Below are 27,014 nucleotides of genomic sequence, written 5' to 3' on the forward strand. Positions count from 1 at the left end.
GCTTTGGAAGTCCTAGCCACGGCAATCAGAGAAGAAAAAGAAATAAAAGGAATACAAATTGGAAAAGAAGAAGTAGAACTGTCACTGTTTGCAGATGACATGATACTATACACAGAGAATCCTAAAGATGCCACCAGAAAACTACTAGGGCTAATCAATGAATGTGGTAAAGCTGCAGGATACAAAATTAATGCACAGAAATCGCTTGCATTCCTATATACTAATGATGAAAAATATAAAAGAGAAATTAAGGAAACACTGCCATTTACCATTGCAACAAAAAGAATAAAATACCTAGGAATAAACCTACCTAGGGAGACAAATGACCTGTATGCAGAACACTATAAGACACAGATGAAAGAAATTAAAGATGATACCAACAGATGGAGAGATATACCATGTTCTTGGATTGGAAGAATCAATATTGTGAAAATGACTACACTACCCAAAGCAATCTACAGATTCATGGTAATCCCTACCAAATTACCAATGGCATTTTTCACAGAACTAGAACAAAAAATCTTAAAATTTGTATGGAGACACAAAAGACCCCGAATAGCCAAAGCAGTCTTGAGGGAAAAAAGCGGAGCTGGAGGAATCAGACTCCCTGACTTCAGACTATACTACAAAGCTACAGTAATCAAGACAATATGGTACTGGCACAAAAACAGAAATATAGATCAGTGGAACAGGATAGAAAGCCCAGAGATAAACCCACGCGCCAATGGTCAACTAATCTATGACAAAGGAGGCAAGGATATACAATGGAGAAAAGACAGTCTCTTCAATAAGTGGTGATGGGAAAACTGGACCGCTACATGAAAAAGAATGAAATTAGAACACTCCCTAACACCATACACAAAAATAAACTCAAAATGGATTAGAGACCTAAATGTAAGACCGGACACTATAAAACTCTTAGAGGAAAACATAGGAAGAGCACTCTTTGACATAAACCACAGCAAGATCTTTTTTAATCCACCTCCTAGAGTAACGGAAATAAAAACAAAAATAAACGGGACCTAATGAAACTTAAAAGCTTTTGCACAGCAAAGGAAACCATAAACAAGACAAAAAGACACCCGTCAGAATGGGAGAAAATATTTGCAAACGAATCAACGGACAAAGGATTAATCTCCAAAATATATAAACAGCTCATGCAGCTCAATATTAAAAAAATAAACAAACCGATCCAAAAATGGGCAGAAGATCTAAATAGACAGTTCTCCAAAGAAGACATACAGATGGCCAAGAAGCACATGAAAAGCTGCTCAACATCACTAATTATTAGAGAAATGCAAATCAAAACTACAGTGAGGTATCACCTCACACCAGTTAGAATGGGCATCATCAGAAAATCTACAAACAACAAATAATGGAGAGGGTGTGGAGAAAAGGGAACCCTCCTGCACTGTTGGTGGGAATGTAAGTTGATACAGCCACTATGGAAAACAGTATGGAGGTTCCTTAAAAAACCAGAAATAGAATTACCATATGCCCCAGCAATCCCACTACTGGGCATATACCCAGAGAAAACCAAAATTCAAAAAGACACATGCACCCCAGTGTTCATTGCAGCACTATTTACAATAGCCAGGTCATGGAAGCAACCTAAATGCCCTTCGACAGACGAATGGATAAAGAAGATGTGGTACATATATACAATGGAATATTACTCAGCCATAAAAAGGAATGCAATTGGGTCATTTGTAGGGATGTGGATGGACCCAGAGACTGTCATACAGAGTGAAGTAAGTCAGAAAGCGAAAACTAAATATATATTAACGCATATATGTGGAACCTAGAAAAATGGTACAGATGAACCGGTTTGCAGGGCAGAAATTGAGACACAGAAGTAGAGAACAAACGTATTGACACCAAGGGGGGAAAGTGGCGGGGGGTGGGGGTGTGTTGAATTGGGAGATTGGGATTGACAGGTATACACTGATGTGTATAAAATGGATGACAAATTAAAAAAAAACATATATTTTCAGATACATTTCTATATAATCTGCTAAGAGAAGCAAAATAAAAAATTAAAATTAAGAAAGGTGAAAATTAAGGGATGGGAAAAATCAAACTGACGTTAGTTTTCTCTTCTAATTCATCTCATCTATGTGTCCCTTGTAACTCTCTAGCTTGAAAGCTTGAAATTTAATAAGTCACTAAAATGGAATATCATATTCTTTATTAGCACAGCATATTAGGCCCTCTATGACCTGGCTCCATAAGCTGGTCCTTCCAGTCACAGCTGTCATTACTTTTCTATATATAACTAGCACTCTAGCCAAACTAAACTACTGACCATTCCCTAGCTATATACAATGACTTTTTTGCCTTTGCACTTTTGAATATGCTATTCTTGTTGCCTGGAATGACCTCTACATCAACTTAGTTTATCAACTCTTGTCTTTCCGTTTTCATCTCGAATACCTCTACACTGCCTATCAAGTAATAAGCACTGTAAATATGTTTAATATAAGGAACAGTACCTGTCTTACTACATTAACCATACACTACCTGCTATTATGCTTTTAAATACTGTACCCATCCCTTAAGAGAGGATATGGTATCTGAATTCAACCCAATTAATACATACTGAGGTTCTCTGCACTTGAAGAGCTTATTTCTAGAAACACAGAAATGCGTAAGAAAATCTTAAACTTTGGTGAGGCAAACAGATAACTTCAATATCATGGTATTCAAAAACTTCAATACAAATCATACGAATACAAAAAGTGGGTTAAGAACAGAAGAATATAACCAAGCTGAAAAGAAGAGGGGGGAAGAAATGTGCAAAGTTTTCCTGAGGAGATGACTGCTGAGTCTTTTAAAAACAAGCAGCAATTCTGACTTGATATAACTGAATATTTATTTGATTTTTATTAGCTCATTTATTTCATTAGTTCAAGAATTACCAAACAACTACCATCATAATATAGATAGACAGACACATCACTACCATAAATTTTTTAAGTGCTATAACCAAATGCAAAACAAAGAATCATGGAATACAGTGAAAAAAGCAATTAATTCTGTATCAGGCTTCATAGAGGAAGTAAAATCTAAGCTGAGCCTCAGAAAATAATTAGGATTTCACTAGACAAAGACAAAAGAAACAGACAAGTAGACAAGAAGGCACTCCAGATGTTTTGAAATTGCTCTGAATTTGATGAAGTTAACAGCCAATGACTGTAAATGAAATTCTAGAGAAAGCCAATGTCTAGTTCAACACAAGTGTCACTGGCAAAACCAGAATTAAACTCACTTTACTCACAAAGTTAAGACATCTTCAGTACAGTAAGCCATATATTAATTCTTTCAGAGTTCTAGAATACCAAGGGGGCTATTTTCAGGACATTTTTCCTCTTAATTTAATGCAGAGCAAAACTATTACTTAATAAAGTCTCTTTGAACACCTAATAGAATAAACATAGGCATAACATAAGAATATTTATCTTCAGGTACTATTCAAATTCTGTTATTTCTGTTAAAGGCCTAATTTTTCCTTCAATTAACTGGAATTTTCTCTAACCAAACATCATCATAATTTATTGGATGTTTGTTAATTCTGTGGTTTAAAACTATGGTTCTTAAGCTTTTTTTGGCTCTGTGCTCCTCTGCTGACCTGATAAACTTCTGCACCCTCTCCCTAGAAGAACTAAAATGTAGGCACCTGCGCATACTCCCACACACCCTTTGGCATACTGTATGGAGTAGGGGATGTTTTAGAACTCTAATTAAAAACTTTAAACTTTATAAAGGCTTGAACTCATACTGAACTATAAAAGAGAAACACAAAATTTAAAAATCAACCAAAAGACTATGAGGTCAATTAGTACATTACTCTGCCTGATATAGTGCAGAGCAATGCTATGAGAGCTAACCTTGGATCTCCTTTCATTGCTTCCCAAAATCAAATGAGAAACACAAAGAATAGCATTATTATCCACAGCTGATATATGATGTAAGATCATACAAATAAGTTTAAATGAATAAAAGCGACGGGAATAGAGTCTTAGGTCTTTAACTTAAGGCTTTTTAAAATTTTGGTACTATTTAACACATTAGCCCTATGTAACAGGGATTACTCATAGAATACTTTAACATAATTCTAAATTAAAATAGAGATTGCTCCGTGTAATAGTCTATGACAAACACATGACTTCCAAGGTCTTTCCATTCTTTAGTAGCATGCCTCCTCACCCCTCCCGCAACACTATCCCTCACTTGTTACCACTTACTTCTTCAAGCTGTATTCCACACGAAGACATGAATATATGTATCTGCTTCTTAATTCTCTCCTACCTTCCCTTCATTCTATAACCCAAAATACAATGCTAATAAAGGTTGACAAGTATAAAAGCAGTGATAAAAAAAAATACTCCAATGAGAGAAAAAATTTTAATTCTGATGGGAAATCAATCATGAAACAGTGTTACTATATCCTGAAGTATCACTCCTAGAACTTTATTGTACATAAAAATCATCTATGGAGTTTATTAAAAGTGTAGCTTCCTAATCCCCACTCTGAGATTCTGAGTTAACAGATTTAAATATGCTATTCTGGGACCAAGGAATCTGCCTTTAACACAATTCTTACGCTGGTGATCTGGGAAACACCTTTTGAGAGACAAGCCCCAAACACTTTTGAAAATGACCTGTAGACCTTATAACCACTTAATTCTAAATCAACATTTATAGAAGTCAAACAGCAACAAACCAAGCAGAAAAAGTCCCTGCCCTCATAGATTTTATATTCTAGTGAAAGAGAAGAAAAAGATATATAATTAAATCATATTGTATGTGAGGTTGAAATAAATGCTATGAAAGAAAACAAAGACGGTTAAGACAGAGGGAAAGCCTTGCAGATAAGGCAGCAACAACAGAAGAAAGGAGGGAACCAGGAAACTAGTTTATCTGTGAGAAGAGAGCCAAATTTAAACCTGCTTTTCCTCAAGCACAAGTATTCAAGAGAGATATAAAATGTTTTCAGGGGCTTCCCGGTGGCACAGTGGTTAAGAATCTGCCTGCCAATGCAGGGGACACGGGTTCAAGCCCTGGCCCGGGAAGATCCCACATGCCACAGAGAAACTAAGCCCGTGCACCACAACTACTGAGCCTGCGCTCTAGAGCCCGCAAGTCACAACTACTGAGCCCATGTGCCACAACTACTGAAGCCCGCGTGCCACAACTACTGAAGCCCGCATGCCCCACAACAAAGGGTAGCCCCCACTCGCCCCTACCAGAGAAAGCCTGCGCACAGCAACGAAGACCCAACGCAGCCAAAAAAAAAAAAAAATTAAAAAGAAAAAAATGTTTTCAATTTTGTTTACTGTTTATATTCTAATATTTTTATCTTCCAATTTTAGTAATTCGTATGTTAAAAATTGGGCTTGTGGGCTAACATGGAAACAATCTATAACTATTTCTAAGGGAAAATGTTTCTATGTAATAAGTTTTTGAGATGATTTTTCTTCTCAGCACAAAATGAAATGGATTTGTTCTTATTTTTAGAACAAACATGAGAATAGACCCTGAATTCACCAGGAATTGTATATTTAGCAATTATATCCTTTACTGTATCCTTTACTGTATTTGTTAGGCAATCTACTATCGAAATTGAAAAGCAGTTTAAAAACATAAAGCATGAAATGCCACGGGGAAAATCCAGTATTCTACCTGCATGCACATTTTGTAAGAGAGATTTTCTTTCTGATCTCAACTTCAAAAAGCTGAGAATGCACACCATTATCATAAAAGTCAATGTACTAGGCTAGTATAGATTGTAAAACTGGAACAAAACTGTTTACCTTTAAAGCTTTTGCACACCCAAACTGTAGTTATTATAAACTGGGATGCTACCATTTGAAGAAATGGTATCTAGCAGATGAGATGTATCTGAAAGAGAAATGGGGCTATCTTTTGGAAATAGAAGATCCACAAAACACTTCGTCTGCTAAATAGCAACTCAAACGCTTTCTGCATTATATCTTGGCAATGTTTTTTCACTGATTCTAATTTAGAAGGCTTAAACTCCCACAAAAGAGCAATATTAGTAAAGTAGTACTTACAAATTATAGCAAGAGGTAAATAGTTTTACCTTAAACTGGTTTATCTCAATCTGTATTCTCATCTTTTTTTTTTATCTTTTAGAGGGATGCCTAGACAGAAATGAAAAGGTCTAAATCCCCAGATGTACTAACATTTGAAGAGATATAAAAGAAACTATCAGAGAGTTATTTTTGTCTGAAGGTACATTCAGATGGCTCTACTCAAAAGCTTTAAATATGAAAGTTTGGGGTGAGTTCTTAGCACTAGCTATTCCAACCCTTTAAAACTGCACTTACAGAATCTGTAGATTTTAAGTTTTGAATGGTATTATAAAAAATAACAACAGTAACACATGGTCATTGTAGAAAAAAAGTAGAAAGTGGAAGGTAAAATTAATAATCCACAGCTGTACCACCCAGTTACAACATTTAACATGACTGAACGGCTTAAAACTTTGATGATACATATTTTTAACCCAATTCTTATTCAAAGTTATAAATACTAATTGCCTTTAAATAAAATCTTTTATTAACTATAAAAGTAATATGCTTATTATAGAAAATCTAGGACATACAGAAAATTAAAAGAAGAAAATGAAAAATACCCAGGATCTTTCTCCTTAGCAATAACCACTATTAATACTTCATTGGTCTTCCTAAGTCTTTTTGCAAAGTGTATATGCTTAATATCCTGACTTTTTTTTTGCGGTACTCGGGCGTCTCACTGTTGTGGCCTCTCCCGTTGCGGAGCGCAGGCTCCGAACGCGCAGGCTCAGCGGCCATGGCTCACGGGCCCAGCCGCTCCGCGGCATGTGGGATCTTCCCGGACCGGGGCACGAACCCATGTCCCCTGCATCGGCAGGCGGACTCTCAACCACTGCGCCACCAGGGAAGCCCGTATCCTGACTTTTAAGCATGATTAATTTTGGAACACTCACGGGTCCCGGGTGGAAGATGATATAACAAAGGGCTTGGTTATATATAATACTACCACTGGGGTTTATTAGTGTTTCCCATTAAAAAAAAAAAAAAAAAAAAAAAGAACAACGACTTCAAGTAATTTAATATATATTTTAAAGATTCATATTATTATAGAAGTTCCTTGGAAATGAAAACAGCTATTATTCTCTAATCCTGTGGAGAGAGCCTAGAGAGGATTTGAAAACTAAAACACAAATATGAAAAGGACCTAATCTCTCCAAAAACATGATTTCTTTTCCCTGCTCTAATTTTTTTCTTAGAAATAAAAATAAATACAAGGGCACAAATACAATGAGAAACGAACTTTAAGGCAAAACACACTACAATCTATTAGGGCATTTTTACTGTATTAGATCTAAATCATTTCCAAATTATTATTTTCAAATGGAACAAAATCTCCTAAAATACTAAAGTCTGTAAGTTTACTATATTCCAACTAACATCTTTTATTTATTCCAGAATAAACTCTTTTCAGCTTCTTTAACTGCCTCTTCTCAATTAAGTATTTCAGTTTTTAATACACATTATACACACTTCAATCATATTTTTCTAATCTTTCCAAATTTAAGATAAGTCAATCCTTACACAAAGTTCTGCCTTTGGTCCCCTTGTTTTTTTTTTGTTTTTTTTTTTTGCGGTACTCGGGCGTCTCACTGTCGTGGCCTCTCCCGTTGTGGAGCACAGGCTCCGGACGCGCAGAACCAGCGGCCATGGCTCACGGGCCCAGCCTCTCCGCGGCATGTGGGATCTTCCCGGAGCGGAGCACGAACCCGCGTCCCCTGCATCGGCAGACAGACTCTCAACCACTGCGCCACCAGGGAAGCCCGGTCCCCTTGTTTTTTTTTACTAGACTCTGTCCTGGGCAATCTCATTCCCTCCCATTTCTTCAACCATCATCCTTCTGCAGGTTAATTCCTCATTAAACACCTCTAATCTAGCTCTAGTCACTCTGCTGAGCTCCATATTCCGCCTTCTAATAATTCTGAGCTGCACATCTTCAAATGCATGCTCCTCTCACATTCCCTCGGCATCACCATCACCTGGGCTCAAATTTTGGCCCTCATCCTCTCCATCACACCCACATCCAATAGCTTGCCATTATACCACTTCTACTTGCTGAATTTACTTCTCTTGTATCCTTATTTATTATTTGTTTCTACTGCTTATTATCTCTTGATGGTATTAACTCCAGAGCCTTTTAATTGGTTTCCTTAATCCATTCTCTCTCCCTCCATTTCAGCCTTCAAACCTCAAAATACTAGTAAAATCATGTCACTCCCTTAGCTAAAACCCGTGATGAATCTACACTGTCTACATTCTAAATTCCTTAGCAAGCAAACAAGGTCCTCCATAATTAGTCCCAGCTTACCTTTCCAGACTTATCTGCCATGACAGTACCTCATCATCCTACACTCTAACCAACCACTGGGTATAAACTATTCTTCTGGAATACACTGTACTCTCCTGCTTCCATACATGTAATTGTTTACCTACCACCTTGAAGTAAGGGATAAAGTCATGTCTATCATTGTAACTACAGGGCTTTACATACTACTTATCATAGCATAGGTCAAATCATTGTTTAATGAACTCCTCAATGTCACCTATCAATAGTCTACTCACCTTCCAAAATTATGACCTCTAGAATAAAATCTAATAAAATATTTTTCAATGCCAACTTCCCCACCTCCCCAGAGTAGTTGATCCCTCCTCTGCACTCTCCTAACACTCTATAATAAAGCTTATCACAGTAGTCCTCAGAGTATGCACACTTAGAATATACAGCTGATCCTTGAACAACAGGAGTTTTAACTGCGTGAGTCCACTTATACGCGGATCTTTTTCAATAGTAAATACTATAGCACTACAGGATCCTCAGCTGGTTGAATCCGCGGATGCAGAACCCCAGATAGGGAGGAACCAAGTATACAGACAGCCTACGGAGGGCCAAGTTAGACACAGATTTTTGACTGCATCGAAACCAAGATATACCATCAAAAATCCAAAAGTGATTATGTTCTCCCTGTTCGTAGGGAGAAAAACCTCAGGTACTAGATAGAATCTCGTCAATTAAGGGTTTCCTTCCATAATTTGTTTTAAGCCTTTTGTATCCCCTAGCAAAAAATCATACAACTAAATATATCAATATTTCAGGATATTCTGCAAGCAGTCCCATGACTTCCAGGTGTTCTGACAATGGAACAAGTTTGAAAATCAGTTTTAACACATTTTACATTTTACCATAACTGTGTATGTACCCTTTTTTAAACTTCTTGGGCCAGGAATTGTCCTTTAAGTCATAGAACAAAGCAGGTGCTCAATAAATGTCTTGTTAGTTGAAGTCCTTCATCCTTTCATCACTGCACTTAAACATTTTCTGAACCTTCTTAAATAGCACTTTTTGCTTTTTGAAGAATGGCAACTATAATAAATAGAACTACGTGGAGTATCAAGCTCTAACATTCTACAGTTCTGCACAAGAAGCAAATCCAGATTCTATTACCAAAGGGCCCCAATTTTTAGATTTACATTAAAAAGACAGAATTACAGAATCCAGTGGGGATGGGGGAGTTGGACTACTAGGGAGTAAGAAGCACCTTGTTAAAATTCCCAATTACTTTCTGGATTTTGATCTTAATTGAGAATAAACACGTCAACAAATTTCAAATTTAACTGAAGAGGAGATTAAAATCAGTGTACAAAATCCATTTATATTTCAATTACTGCTTGTACTTGGAAACCTCTATTTTTAAATTTTTGAGGCTTCATGATGATGCTTTTGTACGCTCATGCCCAACTAAAAAGCAATTACAAAACTAAATAATCTTTAGCTGTATTTTAAGAAAGCCTTTTTTTAACAGCCCATTACATGTACCACTTTTTAACAACTTAATTCAGAAATCAACTATAATTTTAACAAGGATATATAATATTCAAGCTTATTTTCACCAAAATATTATTTTAAATGGCCAAAATTAAAATTTCAAGTTCAGCACTGCTGGGGTCACTGGCACATTGATGCCTCTTCTATAACTACAAGCTTTTAAAACTACATAGCAATATTCTTAAAGCTTTCAAAAATATTTTAAAATTTAAAAGCTTTCAAAAATATAATTTAAAATTCAGAAGAGGCAAAAATTCTTATTAGACATAACTTCCCAACTATTAAGTATTTTCTATTCATTTCCACTTAGTAGCTGATTTTCTCCCTATTTCTAATGCTAATTGTTATTTCTCTCAGTTGCCCCAAATACATGAATGAGATCCCTTCTAAAATACAACTCTGAGACGAAGTATGCTAAGTCTTAGTCCTAGTTCTATCACAAATATTATATATAAAACATATTGCTATATATTACTTATATTAAATATGATAAAATTATAAATCTTTTATAGATCATATACATGTAGTCCTATTATAACACCACAAAAAGCAGACCAAAAAATTTAGAAATTTTAACAGGATAAAACAAAAATAGAATATACTAAAGCTGTGATATTTTCTTCCCTCTCCCCAGCTGGTCATCCTGCATACGTCCTAGAGAGCAGACACTACCCTGGAGAGACCATACTGTAGCCAGACGAAGTACCTGTAGTACCCAGAAACACTATGCTGTTCCATGCCTTGCATTCACTGTAGTTCAGCATTCTGGAATGCCCCTCTCAAACCCTCCAAAAAAAATCCAGAAGCAATCTTCAACTTCTTTAAGAATCAGTTCAAGTATAAACTTCTCTATACCTTTTAACTCCATTATAGAATCATCATCTTTTGAAAAGCATCTGTTTCCCTACTCAACTATACACCACTGAAGAGTAGGGAACTTCTCTTTTGATATCAGGGCTCTGAATGTCTAGCTCTGGCAGATACATATTTGTACAATCAACACTCTCATAGCACAGATGAAGAAACTGAGATTTAAGTTATACAATGTGCTCAAGGTACTAATGTCATTGGGTTGCTCTGTAATGATAATGTGGCACCCTCTATATCTAATGTATGTGATTTCTTGCTCACTAAAAGGCTCAGTAGTGTATGGAGCAGCTGTAAAATTCTTACAGTAAATTTCAAAATAAGGGTTAATTCAATATCTTACAAACATATACTAGAAGACAAAAGAGAACAAATGATAATATCTAAGTGACTGTTTTTCATTACTAAAATACCATATACCACTTATTTATAAATAAGGTATCTGAGTCACCTATTTGCTGAAAATCATACTCATGTGCCCAGTCTATAGAATATTGTTCTGGAGCATCTATATTTACTAATTGCATACAAAACAGTTATAACCTATGGGTTTCTGAAAGTTGTGCCCACTCAAAGCATTTATTTAGTAATGACTCAGACTGTAGGCTAGTACAGAAAAAGAAATGATTTTCTAGCATCTACAAGTGTGGTTTGTCAAATCTATTATTTACAAAATGTTTGTATACATCAAATACCAAAAAATTGAGGAAGTCAAATTTTTAATTATCTCTTTGAGACCATCACATTACTTTTTGCTACTAAACTGCAAGAATTTTCTCTCTCTTGGACTAAGAACATCAGAAATACATTATTATGTTTATAAACAAAAGAATGTTTTAAGTTCTAAGTATGGATTCTATTAGATCATATGGGAATACAGTATTCTGAACATTAGTCACTAGGAATGATTCAAAGCATTCAGAAATTTACCTTTATGTGAAGAGAAACAGTCTCCCTGCTCTTTTGCAGGGCTTAAGAAACACTATATACAAAATGTTTCTGAAAACACCTGTAATTTATTCAAACCTATAAGCAACTTCTTAGCACTTTGATGCAGCCATTCTCCAGCCTCGTTCTAAACACCCGTTTCCAGTCTGTAAAACTAGATGCTTGGACTAGAACTCTATGGTTTCTTCCAGGTCTAAAATCTTGTGACATCAATTTGGAAGGTATTTTACTACTTAAAAATAATGACGTGTGAAAGGACTGTTTCTTATGTGAGTCATAACTATAAAACACTGTGGAGACAAGGGTAAAGAACACATTACATAAATATAATGTCGCTAAATAAAATATTAAAAGTAATATACAAGACAAACTTGGGAATTATTCTATTACCAAATAATCCTACATTATGAATGGATTCAAGAAGAGGCTCCTTAGTTTAAATACAGCTGCCCTAATGAGTCAAGCGCTATGTTAACCATTGTTTTCAGTGAAAGAAGTCACTGATAGTCTCGAAAACAGCATATGGGAAGCCAGTGACAGATTAGATTATTTTAAAATTACAGTTATAATCAAGGACCAAAAAATTAACACAACTTTTCAGGAGCTATTAGATAAAAGCACTAGTACACTTCCCAGTTTCAGATATGAAAATATTCATTTTATTCAGCTACCACTACTAGTATTATAATGATTAAAACTTATCTTGGGCTAACTATATGGGACTGGCACTTTCGACTTTACATTTATTAATGCATTTAATCCTACAGCAACCTATTAATTAGGTACTGTCATTATGCCCATTTTACAGATGAAGAAACTGAGGCCAAAAAGGTAAAGTGACTTGTTCAAGTTCACTTCCACTAGTAAAGAGTCAAACAACTGGTTCACTTCAACCACGATTTCCAACAACATTCAATTATTTTTCTATTCCTGAAGAATTTCCGATAGAGAAATTAATTTGGCTCATTATCAATTACAGAATTATAAATTAATACGTGTATTTTAGTAGCCTCCTTTGCTATATTATTTCCTCTTACGAAAGAAAAATACTTGACTCTGGATATATGGGTGGAGTATACCAAGAGCATCGTGCCATCTGAACTGCCTGTGACTTCTGGTAGAATAGACACCAATACCGAAATGTATTAAAAATTTTGTGTTGATGCAAAAATTCAGTCTGCTCAGATGAAGCTGAGAAAAAAGACCAGGAGTACGCCACAGTAATTGTTAACCATTTAATTACACGCTATAAAATCTCCGATGGCCGACTTGAGCAGTAAAGTTATTATTTTAACATTCTGAAATCACCCTTTTACACGAGCCAGAATTAATTTTCTAACGGTATTTCATTCCAAAAACGTTTAAAATTTTCTTGCCAAAACTGTCTAAAAGTTGCAGGTCCAACTTCCATCCCACTTAAACTTTTCCTCTCCCTACTCCTGTAATTCTTCCTACGGGCACCATTTCACTTTACTTCTAAAAACTTTACCTGCTCTTCGGCACTCGGGACTCGGCTTCCGTCTCAGATTCTTCACGTCTGGGCGTAGGGTTCTCTCAGCCCACACCCACCATACCCCTGCGGGCCCCCGCCCAGCGCTGCTCCTCCTCCCGGGGTTCTCCAGCACCGACTCAGCACCTATCAGCGACGCCCCCCGGCCCCTGGCCCAACCCATCCTCGGACACGTGCGAGGGTGTGTTTGTGTCAGCCCGTCAGTCCCGCCAGGGACTGGGCTCACTCACCGAGACAGAAGCGCCAACTTCTGCTCCAGCATCATCTCCAGCTTCTGGCCCTGTTTGGAGATCCAGTGGTCCACTCCATGCAGGCGGTAGCACGTCTCCAGCATCAACCTGAAGTCCGCCACGAACTCGGTGATGCCCCCGTATTGGCCGCTGGCGAACTTCTCCTCCATCTTCAGCAGACACATGCCCTTCCCGGGCTGCTGCCGGAGGGCGCGACTGCCCCGGCCCCCGCTGCGCGGCCCCTCGGCCGCCTCCTCCTCCCCAGTGGCAACGCCCCCCAAGGGCTGCAGGAAGGGGGAGGTGAGGCCTCGGTGCTTCTCCTGCAGAAACTCGCCCAGGATGCGGTAACCCTGCTGCAGCTCGTAGGTCAGCTCCTGCTCCTTGCAGACACCGCCCCCGACCACCATCGCCTCCTCCTCCTCCTGGTCGTCCGCGTCCTCCCTCGAAGAGGCACTCCTTCCTCGGGCCGGCCCTGAGGCCGGGGCCGCCGCTGCCACCAACTCGTCGTCGTCGTCCTCTTCCTCGGCCGCCGGTGGCGGCCGCTCCTCCTCCCCGGCCGGCTCCATCTCCCCCGGCGTCCCGGGCACGCTCATGCCCCCGGCAGGCCCAGCTTGGGCGGTGTGGAGCGGACGCTCGAGGCGCCGGGGCACGCGTGAGCGCGGGCCGCTTCCTCAGGGCTCGGCTGCGCCGCGCAGCCCCAGCCGCATCGGGCCTCGCTCTCCTCTGCCGCCGGCTCGGCTCGGTGCGCGCGGGGGTCTCGAGCTCGCCGCCAGCGGGGCGGGGTTACATGGCGCGCGGAGGAGGGGGGAGAGAAGAGGAGAGCCTAGGTGCCCTCCTCTCCCCTCCCCCCGGCGGCGGCGCGCGCGCGGCCCTTGCCTGCCTCACCCCTCCGCGCCCCGCCCGGCTACTCTTCACCCGCCAGGCCCGGCTTGGCCTCCGCGGCCTCGGCGCCCCACCCCCTCCCGGGCCGGCTTGAGGGCTGGGAGGGGGCGAGGGGGAAGGGGGGTTTCCTCTAGCCTCCCCGGAGGGGGCCGAAGCACAGGGCAGCCGCGGCTCGGGCTTCTCCTCCTCTCCCTCACACCCCCTCCCGCCCCTCTCTACCTGCGGGGGACCCGGGCAGGAGGAGGTGGCGCGCGGACGGGGCCCGGCGACAACTGTCAGTTAGAAGCCCTGCTGGGCGGGGGGAAGAGAAGGGGGAGGGCACTCAGGCCCCCCCCCTCCAGGTTGGGGCGAGCTGTGGAAAGACGCAAAGAAAGAGGCACCGTCGCCGTCCACGGTGAGCATGCGTAGTACAACACCACCAGCCCGACTTCACGTCCCGCCCCGCTAAGCGATAGCAAGGACTTAGTCTCAGCTTCAGGCCCTGAGGCCTGGTAGGTTGCACAGACCAATGATGTCATCAGCTTGTAGACGACTGTAAGGGGCGGAGTGAAGAGGGAAGCAAGGCGCCTGCGCAGCTTTGCTTGCCACCTCCTGAGAGGGAGGCCGAAAGGGTTTTTAAATCAGGTGCTGCAAGAGGATATTTCTTTTGTGAGACCCCTATTAGCGCTAAAAGCTAAAATTAATCCTGAAGGAGCTTGCTAGATAACCTTCGTCGATGGAAAGTGAATTGTAAGAAGGCATAAAATGTAAATCCTATCCTTTTGTAAAAAACTTCTCTTTGCACACTCCCTCCCCCTGTGACTGCCGGTTTTTCAATATAAAACTAGAATTTTGAGAAGTCTAGAAAGGAGGTTGAAGGACTCGACCAACTGAAACATGTTCACATGGAAAAGGAAAGGAGATGATTTGTGGAACTTGAATTTCTCAAACTCCTGTTCCCAGGTCTTAACATCAATTCCTGTTTTGGAAATTAATCCCATGTTTTCCGTTAGTGAAAAACATTTCCACCCTCTCGATTTTTGACATCTGCTAAGAGTAAAGAAAGGGAATGGGACCTCATTTTTAAAAATCCTTGGGACTGAAAACAGTCTTCAGATATTTCAAATCTAAGCTGTGCAGCATGACCTTACAATCTCACTACACATTTTAAAATTACTGTTTAGGGAATGTCTAAAAAGTGAACTTATCATTCCATTAGTTGTCATATTGCTTAAAGTGAGGAGAAAGGAACTAGTGGGTCCTTAAAGCAGTTATTACTATCTTCTCACGTTCTATTTTAAAGATGCACATATTACTTTTTCTCCTTACACAGAACTCTCTTGCTTTAAACCTGGAATTACTTGAATACAAAAATCAAAATTTTAGAAAGCAAGTGGGGACTTCCCTGGCGGTCCAGTGGTTAAGACTCCGCACTTCCGCTGCAGTGGGGGTGGGTGGTGGCGTGGGTTCATCCCCGGTCGAGAAACTGAGATTCCCACATGCCACGCGGCGAAGGCCAAAAAAAGAGGGAAAGCTGTATAATGAAATGATTGGGATATACTGACTATTATGATTGTTTACTTCCCATTAATATGGACTTTTAAAGCACTGATAAAATTCAAACTTAAAAGCTTTTTTTGGTCCAGTTAAGTTAGACAGCAGCCTTAGGTAAAACAGTTAAGTGGGAACACTTTTGAGGTTTACTACCACCGCCAACAAGCACACCCATCATCTAGTTTTCACGGTCTCCTCTCACCTCATCAGACATTTGTGGTGTATTAGGCATTTACAGCATTCTCTCTCCATAGAGCCCACAGATGTACCTCAGCTCAGGAACAAAGGCAGAGACCAGTCTGACTTCAGGGACTGACAGCCAAAACTGTCTGACTGAACGTCCCTCATTTCCTTTGACAAAGCCCAAGAATCTGCACCCATCTCACCCCAGCAAATATCACCTCTTTCTCTTTAGCCACCAACCCTATTTCACAACTCTCGGATAATATTAGCTTGCATTTATCAAACACTGTGCCACTAAGCACTCTATATTCGTTACCTCCTTTAATTCTCACAATCCTATGAGCTACGTATTATGGCCATTTCACAGATGGAGAATTGTTTAGGTTAAAAAAGTAGTTTGCCAAAATTCAAATCTAGGTCTGTCATACTTCAAAATTCTCCAGGTGCCTAATTCCAAGTCATATGGTAGATTTTCCAGTTCCTCATGTAGGAGAGTGTAGGGAATTGCTAGAAATGTTTACCAAGGGCTTCTTAATTAAGGGATACTAATTAAGATAAAGAGGTGCAGGTGAGTAGAAGAAACCTCAGCTATAGGTCATGGAGAGGCCAAATTGACTGAGATCTTAGCTAGTATGAAAATAGAATCAGGTGCTTGAACTTTTAGAATATAGATAAGTAAGAAGAAAAACTGCCTTTCCATCCCACCATCCAGAGAAAACCTCTATTACAGTAATATCAATACTTTGTAGTGGGGTTTTTCTATTTATTCATCTATACTTTAAAATTTTATCTTAAATAAACTTAAAATTGTGACTATACTGTACCTAATGTCCTTTTCTTTTTTCTCTCATTAACAATAAATAATTGTAGGGAATGTACAAGAATTGCATATCTAAAATCTCAACTTCATATCTGTCCACAATGGCCTAGATGGCCTGCTCATGAACTTGTAGGAGGTGAAACAGAGATTCTAATGTAAAAGGAATTCCAAACCATAAAAAAGAACACAGCAGAAGTAAAAACACCAACAGCAATAACAGCTACCATTTATTAAGCACTTACTAAGTCTTAAATATTTACTAAATATGTTACATAGACAGTACTCATAATAGCCCCAGGAAATCCTGACAGATGTATTTGTTCTTAAATTTTGGATTAATAGCTTGCTGAGTAGAAAGGTTTTTTTCTACCCTACAAAAAGCCTGACATTAAAGACCAACATTGCAATTAATATAATTAACCCTAGATTTACAGAACTGTTTTCTTACAATGTATACCTACTGCTAAATAACTTCTCAAAGCTGTTTTCTTTTTCTCGTTTAAAGATTAAATTAATTTTGCTTCCCTTTCATGATCACAATAGAATTCTCTTTAATGCTACTATATAATCTATTAAGAACTTCTCCAAAATAGAAATCTATTTAAGCCCCACTTTGAATCAGGGCTTCTCTTCTTGTTGAACTGCTTTGCAGGAAAAAATGGCATACATACACAATGCAATATTCTGCTCAAATACATAACAGTGATTGACTCCCACAAATATTATTTACTATTTGTCAAACACTGTGTTACAGTATGTTACATGCTACCAATGTTAGATGTACCAGGATGTGCTTTTCAGTAACCATGGTCCTTAGAGTCCTGGATAACTTGAAAAAAAAGAGACTGGTCTAAGACTTCAAAGTTTTAACTCTCATCTGGACACTTTGGGAACTAGAATATGGATATATCTCAGTCTCAGGAGGACATTATTAAAACGTTCATATGTATTATGGAGAAAACTTCCCACATCCATTGTAATATCTCAAATCTCTGTTCCAATTTCAGCATCCTCCCATTACTATGATAACTAGGAGTATTATCAAGGAGGAATAAGCCTGCCACTATATTCTTCACCCACAATTCCAAAGATGTTTGTCCTGGAAGTTCTCCTATCCCATCTTTGTGAGCTCTTAGCATCTTGTGGTAGGCAGCATGACATCTTGACACCAAGTATACTGCTTGCCCAGCATCAATAATTCAGACAAATAGCAACAATTTATATACTTCACATCAACTACAGGAAAGGTGACAAACATTTTAAGACAACAGAAGCACAGGTTATCACCAAGGTCTGTGTTTAAGAGATAAAACATGCAAGGTAAACAGAGGCTATAACACTGACTAATCCTGGAGAAACATGGGGAAGGCATATAAACTGCTTAGCAGGAAGAGAACAGTTCTCTCAATCATAATGGAATCCACGCACAAAACTTGTTCAGAGTTACTTTTATGGTGGATGATATTCAAGTAATATTAAGGTGCTTCAGGCAAAATTTAGCAACTCCTGTAAGGCTTCCTGCTGCTCATCATCAAGCTGGGAAATGCATTCCAACCATAATTCTTCAGAAGTCTGTACCTGACGCACGACATTAGCTAGGCGTTTGGCACAAGGATCTTCACAGTTAATAGTCTCATTCATTTTTCCTTCTGCAATTACACTGATTATTTTTGGAAGATTGGAATTATTTGGACCAAGTACAACTGGGTGGTTACTTTCAATTAAGTCACAGAGAAAACTCAAAGTCTGAATAGCTTCCTCTTTATCCTCATGCAATGGAAGCCATGACAACCAGTGTGGAAGAACTTCATCTACATTTACACAGTTAGGCTTAAACCTCAAAATCTTGCCTACTGCTGAGATACAGTTCTCTGTAGCAATGACATTTTTTTTGGTTTTGGAATTTGCACACTTAATAACTTTTACCAGCAGCGGAACAGCTTCTGAACATAAAGAACGATAATCATCTCCACCAAACTGTGCCATAACACCCAGGCCATAAGCAGCCGCTTGCCTGACTTCAGGGTTGTTGTCTCGCATATTTAGTAGCATTGGCCACCGAAAATATTCTACATATTTAAATGAGGTTGGACTACAGTGTTCTATGATATCATCAAATATGCACAATCCCCACTGTCTGTCTGGCCATGGCCTATTAGAACAAATTAGATTTACAATTAATGGAAGCAGCTGTTCAAACCACGGTAAAATCTTTTCCTTGTAAGTACTAAATAATGAGTGCAAAATATCTGATACTTTGGTCAGAATATAAACATCACATTCATCCTCATCTTGCAGAGACATTTCAACCTGTTGGTCATAGTTTTCTTCCTGTCTTTTAACCTGTCTCAGTTCTTGGTTTTTAAAGTGCCCTTCAAGTTTTGCTTTCAGTATTTCTCCCAGTTCTTCCAACTGTTCATCATTGAGGCACCCATCTCCCATTACTTCAATGGACTTTGCAAAAGAATTCATTATTTCTGAGAGTACATCTGTATCAGGTTCGGTCCCAATAGCCTTGATTAAAGGATCACATATGAAATGCCACATCTGTGCAAGATACTCTGGGCCATGAATTCTTGCACATTCCAGGAGAAAAGGCATGGACTCTGCTGCTGCCACTCGAACATTGTCATGGAAATAAAATTTCAGTAAAGGAACCATCAATTTTACAACTTGTTCTGTGTATTCCACGAATCCTTCCCTTAACTCCTTAGCATAATAAACCAACATCTGGCAAGCAGTTGCTTTTGCTTCAAGCCCTGAAGTCTTAATTCCAAAACTCTGCTGGTCTCCAAGATTTACAAATTGCCATCCATCATCATCACTCATATTCTCCACATCTTGTGTGTCTAAGAGAGCAACATCAGGTTTAGCTGAAGCAGTCTTAATAAGAGGCTCAATAACCAGTGGAAGGTACTGTTGAAAATCATTTCCAAGAATTTTACACATTCTGGCCCACGCTGAAATGATGTAAGAGGTCTGAGGGTCATCATCTTCCATATTATTTAAGTCTGATTGTGTTTTTAACAACAGTTGCATCACATTTGATGCATCTTGCATAAATTTTTCCTTCCCAACAGCAAGACCAACATGGCTAATGCATTCAATAGTTTTTCCTTTCAGAAGTTTGAGTTCCTTTTGAACAGCAAGCTCAACAATATGCTTTAGTGAGGGCATAAATATATCATAGTATGGAACAAATTTTTCTTCTATTGTATCTGCAACTGAGGCAATGGCTGTCACAAGCTGTTCCAAGGCCAACTTAGTTCCATTGCGAATCAACTCTTGAAGTTTAATCACCAAGATGGAATGTAGATTTCTCACCATACCATCCAAATATAGAACTAGCAATGATTTGGGGCAGTCTTCAATAAAAATAATAAGCGCAGAAGCTGCATGTGACTGCACACGCTGATTACCTTGATTTTCCATGGTACGCAACAGAGCTGCAATCACCGTTTCATGGAATTTCTTTTGGAAGTTAGGTGCAAAATCTGTAGCCATCTGTCCAAGTGTAGTACAGGCTGCAGCCCTCACCCTTGGATGAGGATCCTGAAGAAAAAGCAAAACAGAGTTAACTGTTTCGTCTAGAATTGATTCCATTTGCTGATGGCATCCTTCTCCAATAGCAGATAAGGCCATTAATCCAGCATGTCGATATTTCCAGTCAGGGCTCTGAAGCATCTGCATGATATGCTCCTTAGTCATTGGTAAAACAAGTTTTCCACCGAGCCCACAAGCCAGTCTGTCTAGTGCACTCTCAGCAGCAACTGCATTGCTGTCAAAATCATCTTCTTCCATTTCATCAGCATTTACCCAGTCCTCATCATCTTGTAGATCGACCATCATTGCCAATATATGAGGAACTGCCTGTGCAATAATATTTGTATGTTTTTTCAACATTGGGGTTGCAGTTTCAGACAAGGTCACTATTACTTCAAGAGCCAGCTGGCGTTGCAGATTACTAAGTCTAGAGTCTCCACATAACTTTAGACTCAATTGCAGAGTATCTTCTAAATAAGGACCCAAATATTTAGGTACAGTATCTGCAATCTCAACAAGGGATTCTAGCACTGAATCATCATCCTGGTAGCATGAATCATTCACAGCCTGTAAGATTCCAGGAAGCAAGTCTGCAAAGTCTTTGAAAAGAGCAATATTATTCTCATTAGCAAGTACAAATGCAGCTGCAGCTCTAGCAGATAATGTCCTGATTGCTGGATGTTCTTGATCTTGAATACACTGGTCCAACAACCGTTTGATGATATCCAAATCGTGCCGATCTTGGGTCCCAAAAATCCCAGGAAAGTGCCAGAAAACGTGAAGTGCAACTTCCCACAGAACCACATTTTTAGAGTAGATTGAATCAACAAGGAACTTCAGACCTTCGGGCCAGTGGTTAGTGCCATCCTCATCTATCAAATTCCTGGCCAGCACTGCAAAAATATCACAAAGTTTTTTCCTCATACTAGCATGGGTTTCTAACTTAACAGCCAGTATCAGTTCAATCTTGACGTCCCTCTGAACATCAGAAGGCAGATTTGGATAGACTTCCTCAAACCCAGAGGACAAAAGCCGTCGTAGCAGGGCGGCAGCCATTTGTCTCACCTCATAACCTGCTCTTCTATTTCTGACGGCATCTAAGAGGAATGTAGTCTTACACAGACCTGGGATATTTTCATAGATTTCCTCTGCTTGTCTCCGCACCATACAGCTTGGATTGATGAGGTTCTTCAGAAGCTGGTAAAACTCTTGCTTTCCCGACACGGTCGCCGGTACTCCGGCAGACCCGCACGCCGCCATCGCGTTCTGTCAAAGCGACCGCGACGGAGCAGGAGGGCGGGGGTCTGCGGCTCGAAGGAGTGACGTCAACGAGGCGCCGGCGGGGATGGGCGGGAGCGCTCCTTCCTCCCCTGCCTGGCCCTCGGTCTGGGCTCTGGGAAGGTGGGAGCGAGGGTCGCTCTCCAACAGTTTTCCAATCAGATGAAAATGTACCTACCGAGGAGAAAGAAAATGAAAGAAAAGTATGATATTGATTGTATTAGAATGGGATTATGGATGATTTTTTTTCGCCTTTTCTTTATTTCTAAACTATCTCTATTGTTACACTGATAATTTTAAAACAGAGAGTACTCCTTGAAAAGCCGCTAAGTGAAAGAAGACGATCACAAAAGGCCACATGTATGATTCCCTTTATATAAAAGGGCTTAAATAGGAAAATCCATACAGAAAATAGATTAGTGTTTGGCAATGGCTAAGGGGAAGGGAGATAGAGAATGACGGCTGTCAGGGGGGTTCTTTCTGGGTGATGAAAATATTGTAGAATTGATTGTGGTGATAGTTGCACAACTCTGTGATTATACTCAAAACTATTGAATTGTACAATTTAGATTGGTGAATTCTATGGCATGTGAATAATACCTCAATAAAGCTGTTCATCAAATAAGTACAATAAAAGATAAAGACAATGATTACTACCCCACTATTAGGTGTGCAGACTCAGGTGTGTGTCGGAATCACTTGGCCTGTGGATTATAATAAAGAATGAGAAAGACAACTGAGTAAAGTATGATGAAAAGTGACCTGGGCTAGTAATCAGGAGACTAGAATTCTGGTCTTGTCTCTAAACTGATTTTGTATCCCTGGTCACGTCACTCAAGATTTTCTTTGCAAACTGTAAAATGCCTTTACAGTTTTTCTTTTAGTAGGAAGCTGCTGAGATTATTCTAAGAAATAAATGCCCCTGAGGCTAAATATTGTTTCTTTAATTCAAGCAAGTGTGTCAATCAAAAACAATGATCATTCCTCTAACAATGATTAGATCTTACTTTTGTATTGGCACCTTGCCATTCTGTCATTTTGACCATTATACAGGTTTGCAAGGTTGGTAAGATAGGTATAATACTAATTTTAGATGAGAAATGGAAACTCAGGGCTGACTTTTGATGGATGGATTTTTATTAACTATTTGAAGAAATAGAAGAAGTTTCTAAGTAAAGGGAAGAGCTGTGTTCAAATGCAGAAAGGTCTGAGAGCCTAGTGTGATGAGTTCTGTCAGTACTTTTTGCTGGAGCATTGGGTATGGGACTTAAGGGTCTTGGGGATGACATAGGAGGCAGTAAAGAAGAAGACAAGAGTTATATAGAGGCCAGATCATGAAGAGTCTTATATTCCATGTTAAGAGATTTGGCTTTTTTTTTTCCCCCAAAGGTAAAGAGGAGCCTTTTAAGGATTTTATTCAAGGCTGTGAAATAATCCATTTTAAGAAAGATTACTTTGATGGCAATGCAAAAACTGAAGTGTGAAGACTGGAGGCATTTAGGAGGACAATAACCTAGTTCAATTACACTGAAAGTCTAAATCACAGCAGTGGTGGAGGGAAAGAAAAGAGGGGAAGGATTGCAGGTCTTAAGAAGTCATATCAATAGCAACATAGAGGGGAAGGAGAAGCCTAGGAAATCTCCCCAATGGCCTGGGCATCTTGTTGGAGGTGCTGCAATTTACCTATTTCTTTACCTACACATGTATAAAGAACAGAATTAATGCAGACCAAAAGACTGCTAACTCTTTCTGGAGGAAAAAGAGGCTTCCCTAAGAACGTGAGTCCCCAAATCCTTTTTGTTCTCTAGTTGCTCCCACTCTATGGTGATGGTCATTGTTACAACAGTAAGAGTTAAACTGAATCCATTTTAGGAAAAATATTTATGTTCTTTTATTTTAGAAAAACATACACAGATTTAAAATCTTAAGGTACTTCCTCTCTAGCTTGCATTTAACTTTTGCATTGTTATTTCCCTTCCCCCCCCCCCCCCCACCAAGAAGCACACATAATAACCAAGATTTCAAGACTGGACTTGAAGACTTGGTTAGAGTTGAACAACTTTATGAAAATTTGTAATTAAAATTGGCTTTTAAAATACTTTGCACTGTTGAGAGGCCATTTAAGAATGTTTCCATAAGGTGACTCAACAGCAGACAATTCGAGTGTTTATTAGCAGCTTACTAAGTGAAGAAAGTGCAAAATAAGTTGCAAATTTCTTCCAAGATCTGAGAGATTTAGAGTCAAATGAGGGGGGTAGAATTAAATTGGACATAGGGGGTAGAATTAAATTGGACATACTTGACATTTTTTCAAGAATAATCCAGAATAAATAAAAATACAGAAAACAAAAAATACTACTATGAAGGCTCTTACCGATCTAATATGGAACAATATGAATATCAAAAAGAATGCCTTCAATGGATTAAAAAAACTTTAAATATATCAACAAAAGTTCTGAGTTTCTAATACTAACAAAAGCCACCAATGCATTGATCATCTTTGGAGGATGCTAAGTCACCAACTGAAAATTGATAAAGAGGAATAATCAAGATTTTTCCTGCCTTTTCTGTACAAACTGTATTTCAGGATAACCAAATAGTTATCCACTTCTTCTTGATAGAATTCCAGATAAAAGGAGCACAAAAATGCTAAAATCAGAAAATTGCTGTGTTGTAACCCCAAATGAAATAATGAATGTAGGTAACAGTAACCAATGGATGCTAAAACCATTAAATGAAACATTGATTGGGAACTTACTAATAGAGGGAGAAGGATGAAACCACCTAAAGTTCCTGATTAATCTTAATATTCTTAAAAGTGGGATAAACCAGAAGTGTCATTTACATGTTGTCTTTCGGCTTCACATTCATACTTTCTCTAATTTGTTCTCTGATTCTGAGGTTAGGCTCTGGAAACAAAATTTCTCCTTTTTCAGCTGGGTCCCTGATAATTTCCACCAATAGGAGCTGCTAGATATTGGAGGATAGAAAAGGGACAGAAAAGAGATTGATCCTTCTTGTTTTTCCTTTTCTTGTCTGGATTGCCCTAGCAGTGGCCCTTCCTCCTGGTGACATCAATGTCCTCCCTCTTGCAGCCCAATCTCTTCTCTCTGCAGATATACCCACAGTAGCCTGGGGGCACTCCTTCCTCAGAGGTTTCAGCCATAGCTCTGAACTCAAAGATACCAGTTCTGTTTTGTTCCTTCAGCTTTAGGGATGGTAGCAGTTCCTTCAGTTACCATCTTTTGATTACCTCAGTGCTATTTATTCACTCCTTCAGGTCTCTCACACCTGTGTGACCAATCTCTTAAATCTCCTCTTGAAGTACTTAGTGTGGTTTCTATTTTCCCACCTGGAACTTGACTCATTCATATACCAGGCATTATGTGATGCAAAAACTGCAAAGTATTTTTATCTTAAATCAGGTTTATTAAGGTATAACTCATGTGCAATAAAATTCACCAATTATAAGTGTTTAATTAGGTAAGTTTTGACAGTCAAGTAACCATGACCACAATCATATATAGAATATTTTCATTACCCCAAAAAGTTCCTTTGGGTCCCTCAGTAGACAACCTCCTTTCCGCACCCCTGGCTCTAAGCAACTACTAATCCGATTTCTGTTGCTATAGCTTTGTCTCTTCTAGAATTTCATATAAATGGAATTATTCAGTATGAAGCTTTTTGTGTCTGGCTGCTTTTACTTTGTACAATGGTTCTGACATTCGTCCACTCTGTTGCATGTTTGTTCCTTTTTATTCCATCATATGAATACACCACAATTTGCTTATGCATTCACCAATCGACAGACATTTGGGTTGTTCCCAGTTTTAGGCTATTATGAATAAAGCTCTTATGAATATATGAGTACAAGTTTTTGTGGGAAAATATGTTTTCATGTCTCGACAAATACTAGGAGTGAAATGACTTGGTCAAATAGTAAGTGTACGTTTATAAGAAACTGTCAAATGCTTTCCAAAGTGGATGTACTATTTTGCATTCTGACTGAAATATATGAAAGTGCCATTAGCTCCACATCCTTGTCAGCATGTGGGATTATCAGTCTTTTAAGTTTTAGTCATTCCAGTGAGCATGTCTTGGTATCTGATTGTGATTTTAGTTTGCATTTCTCTAAATACTAACAGTGTGGATTATCTTTTCATGGGTTTATTTGCCATTTGTGTATCTTCTTTGGTGAGGTCTTTGTTCACATCTTTTGCCCATTTTTCAAAAAATCTAATTTTTTTGTCCTCCTGCTATTGAGTTTCAAAAGTTCTTTAAATATTCTGGATACTAGTCCCTTATCAGATGTATGCTTTCAAATATTTTCTCCTTTTCTTTTTCTTAACCATGCTTTTTAAAAATCAAAAGTTATTAATTTTGTTGAAGTTCAATTTATCATTTAAAAATTTTTAAGGTTTCTGCTTTTTATGTCCTATTTAAGAAATCTTTACCCAACTCAGGTTCACAGAGATTTCCTCTAATGTTTTCTTCTATAAGTTTTATAGTTTTAAGCTTAAAGATTTTACATTTAGATCTAGGATCTATTTCAAGTTGATTTTTGTATATGGTATGAGGCGTGGGCAGAAGTTCATTTCTTTTTGCATATGAGTTTATAGTTGTTCCACTTTTATCCCACTGATTTGCCATCTTTGTTGAATATTAATTGACCATATACATGTAGTCTTATTTCTGAACCTTCTATTCTGTTCTATTAATCTATATGTGTATCCTTATTCCAATGCCGCACTGACTGTATTGATTACTATAGCTTTACAATAAATCTTGAACCCAAGTAGTTATAGTCAGTGATTCTAAAGATCACTGAACACTGTAATTTTTAGAAAGTGCTCTCTAGACTTTAGTAAGTTTAAGATATTTTTAACCTAATTAAAGTCCATACATATTTGTGAATTTGAGTATAACTGGGAACTTTTTGCAATCTATACACATTGTGCATTTAAAAATTAAATAATGGACCAGAAAAAATGAGAAACAAATTTCTTCTTTATTTGTTTTCAATGTAAACTTATTGATTTAGAATAATACCTCAACTTTTTCACACAGATCATCTCCCTCCCCTCCAAAAAATAGCTGAGGAGAAAGGTATTTCTGACACTTTGGGCTGTAATCTGAAGCAGCTTATGTTTTAACTTAAAATTTGAATGTAAATATGATGTTCCAGTTGCTAATATTTTCAAGTTTTTTCATATGAAATTGTTTTCTCTATAAGCTTTCCATTTCCTTCATTTATTCAACAAATATTTAATGAGTACCTACTATGTTCCAGGCACTGTGCTGG

The 27,014-nt window shown here is 38.7% G+C and overlaps 2 protein-coding genes across 6 annotated transcripts in view; both read right to left on the bottom strand.

The window, feature by feature from the left end:
• The window catches only part of BRD10 (bromodomain containing 10), a 105,140-nt gene extending 90,979 nt beyond the window's left edge, over positions 1–14,161 (bottom strand). For all 3 annotated transcript variants that reach the window (XM_082842816.1, XM_082842817.1, XM_082842815.1), the window contains exon 1: positions 13,474–14,161. In XM_082842816.1, the coding sequence (XP_082698942.1) occupies positions 13,474–14,066 (593 nt within the window). In that variant the 5' untranslated portion in view covers positions 14,067–14,161. The remainder of the gene's footprint in view (positions 1–13,473) is intronic.
• Positions 14,162–17,117: 2,956 nt separating this feature from the next.
• On the bottom strand, positions 17,118–21,694 carry RANBP6 (RAN binding protein 6; the record flags this gene model as incomplete). 3 transcript variants are annotated; one of them, XM_082843262.1, is made up of 2 exons in its annotated part: positions 17,118–20,443; positions 21,500–21,694. In XM_082843262.1, the coding sequence occupies 2 exons, from the start codon at positions 21,692–21,694 to the stop codon at positions 18,377–18,379; spliced, it is 2,262 nt and encodes a 753-aa protein (XP_082699388.1). In that variant the 3' UTR covers positions 17,118–18,376. The 3 variants fall into 3 exon arrangements, with proteins under 3 accessions (XP_082699388.1, XP_082699387.1, XP_082699389.1); XM_082843263.1 differs by having other exon boundaries at positions 20,255–20,443; positions 21,559–21,694; XM_082843261.1 differs by having other exon boundaries at positions 17,118–21,694.
• Positions 21,695–27,014: the final 5,320 nt, after the last annotated feature.

This window comes from Leucopleurus acutus (genome assembly GCF_964270905.1).
Source record: "Leucopleurus acutus genome assembly, chromosome: 7".
Classification (NCBI taxonomy): Eukaryota; Metazoa; Chordata; class Mammalia; order Artiodactyla; family Delphinidae; genus Leucopleurus; species Leucopleurus acutus.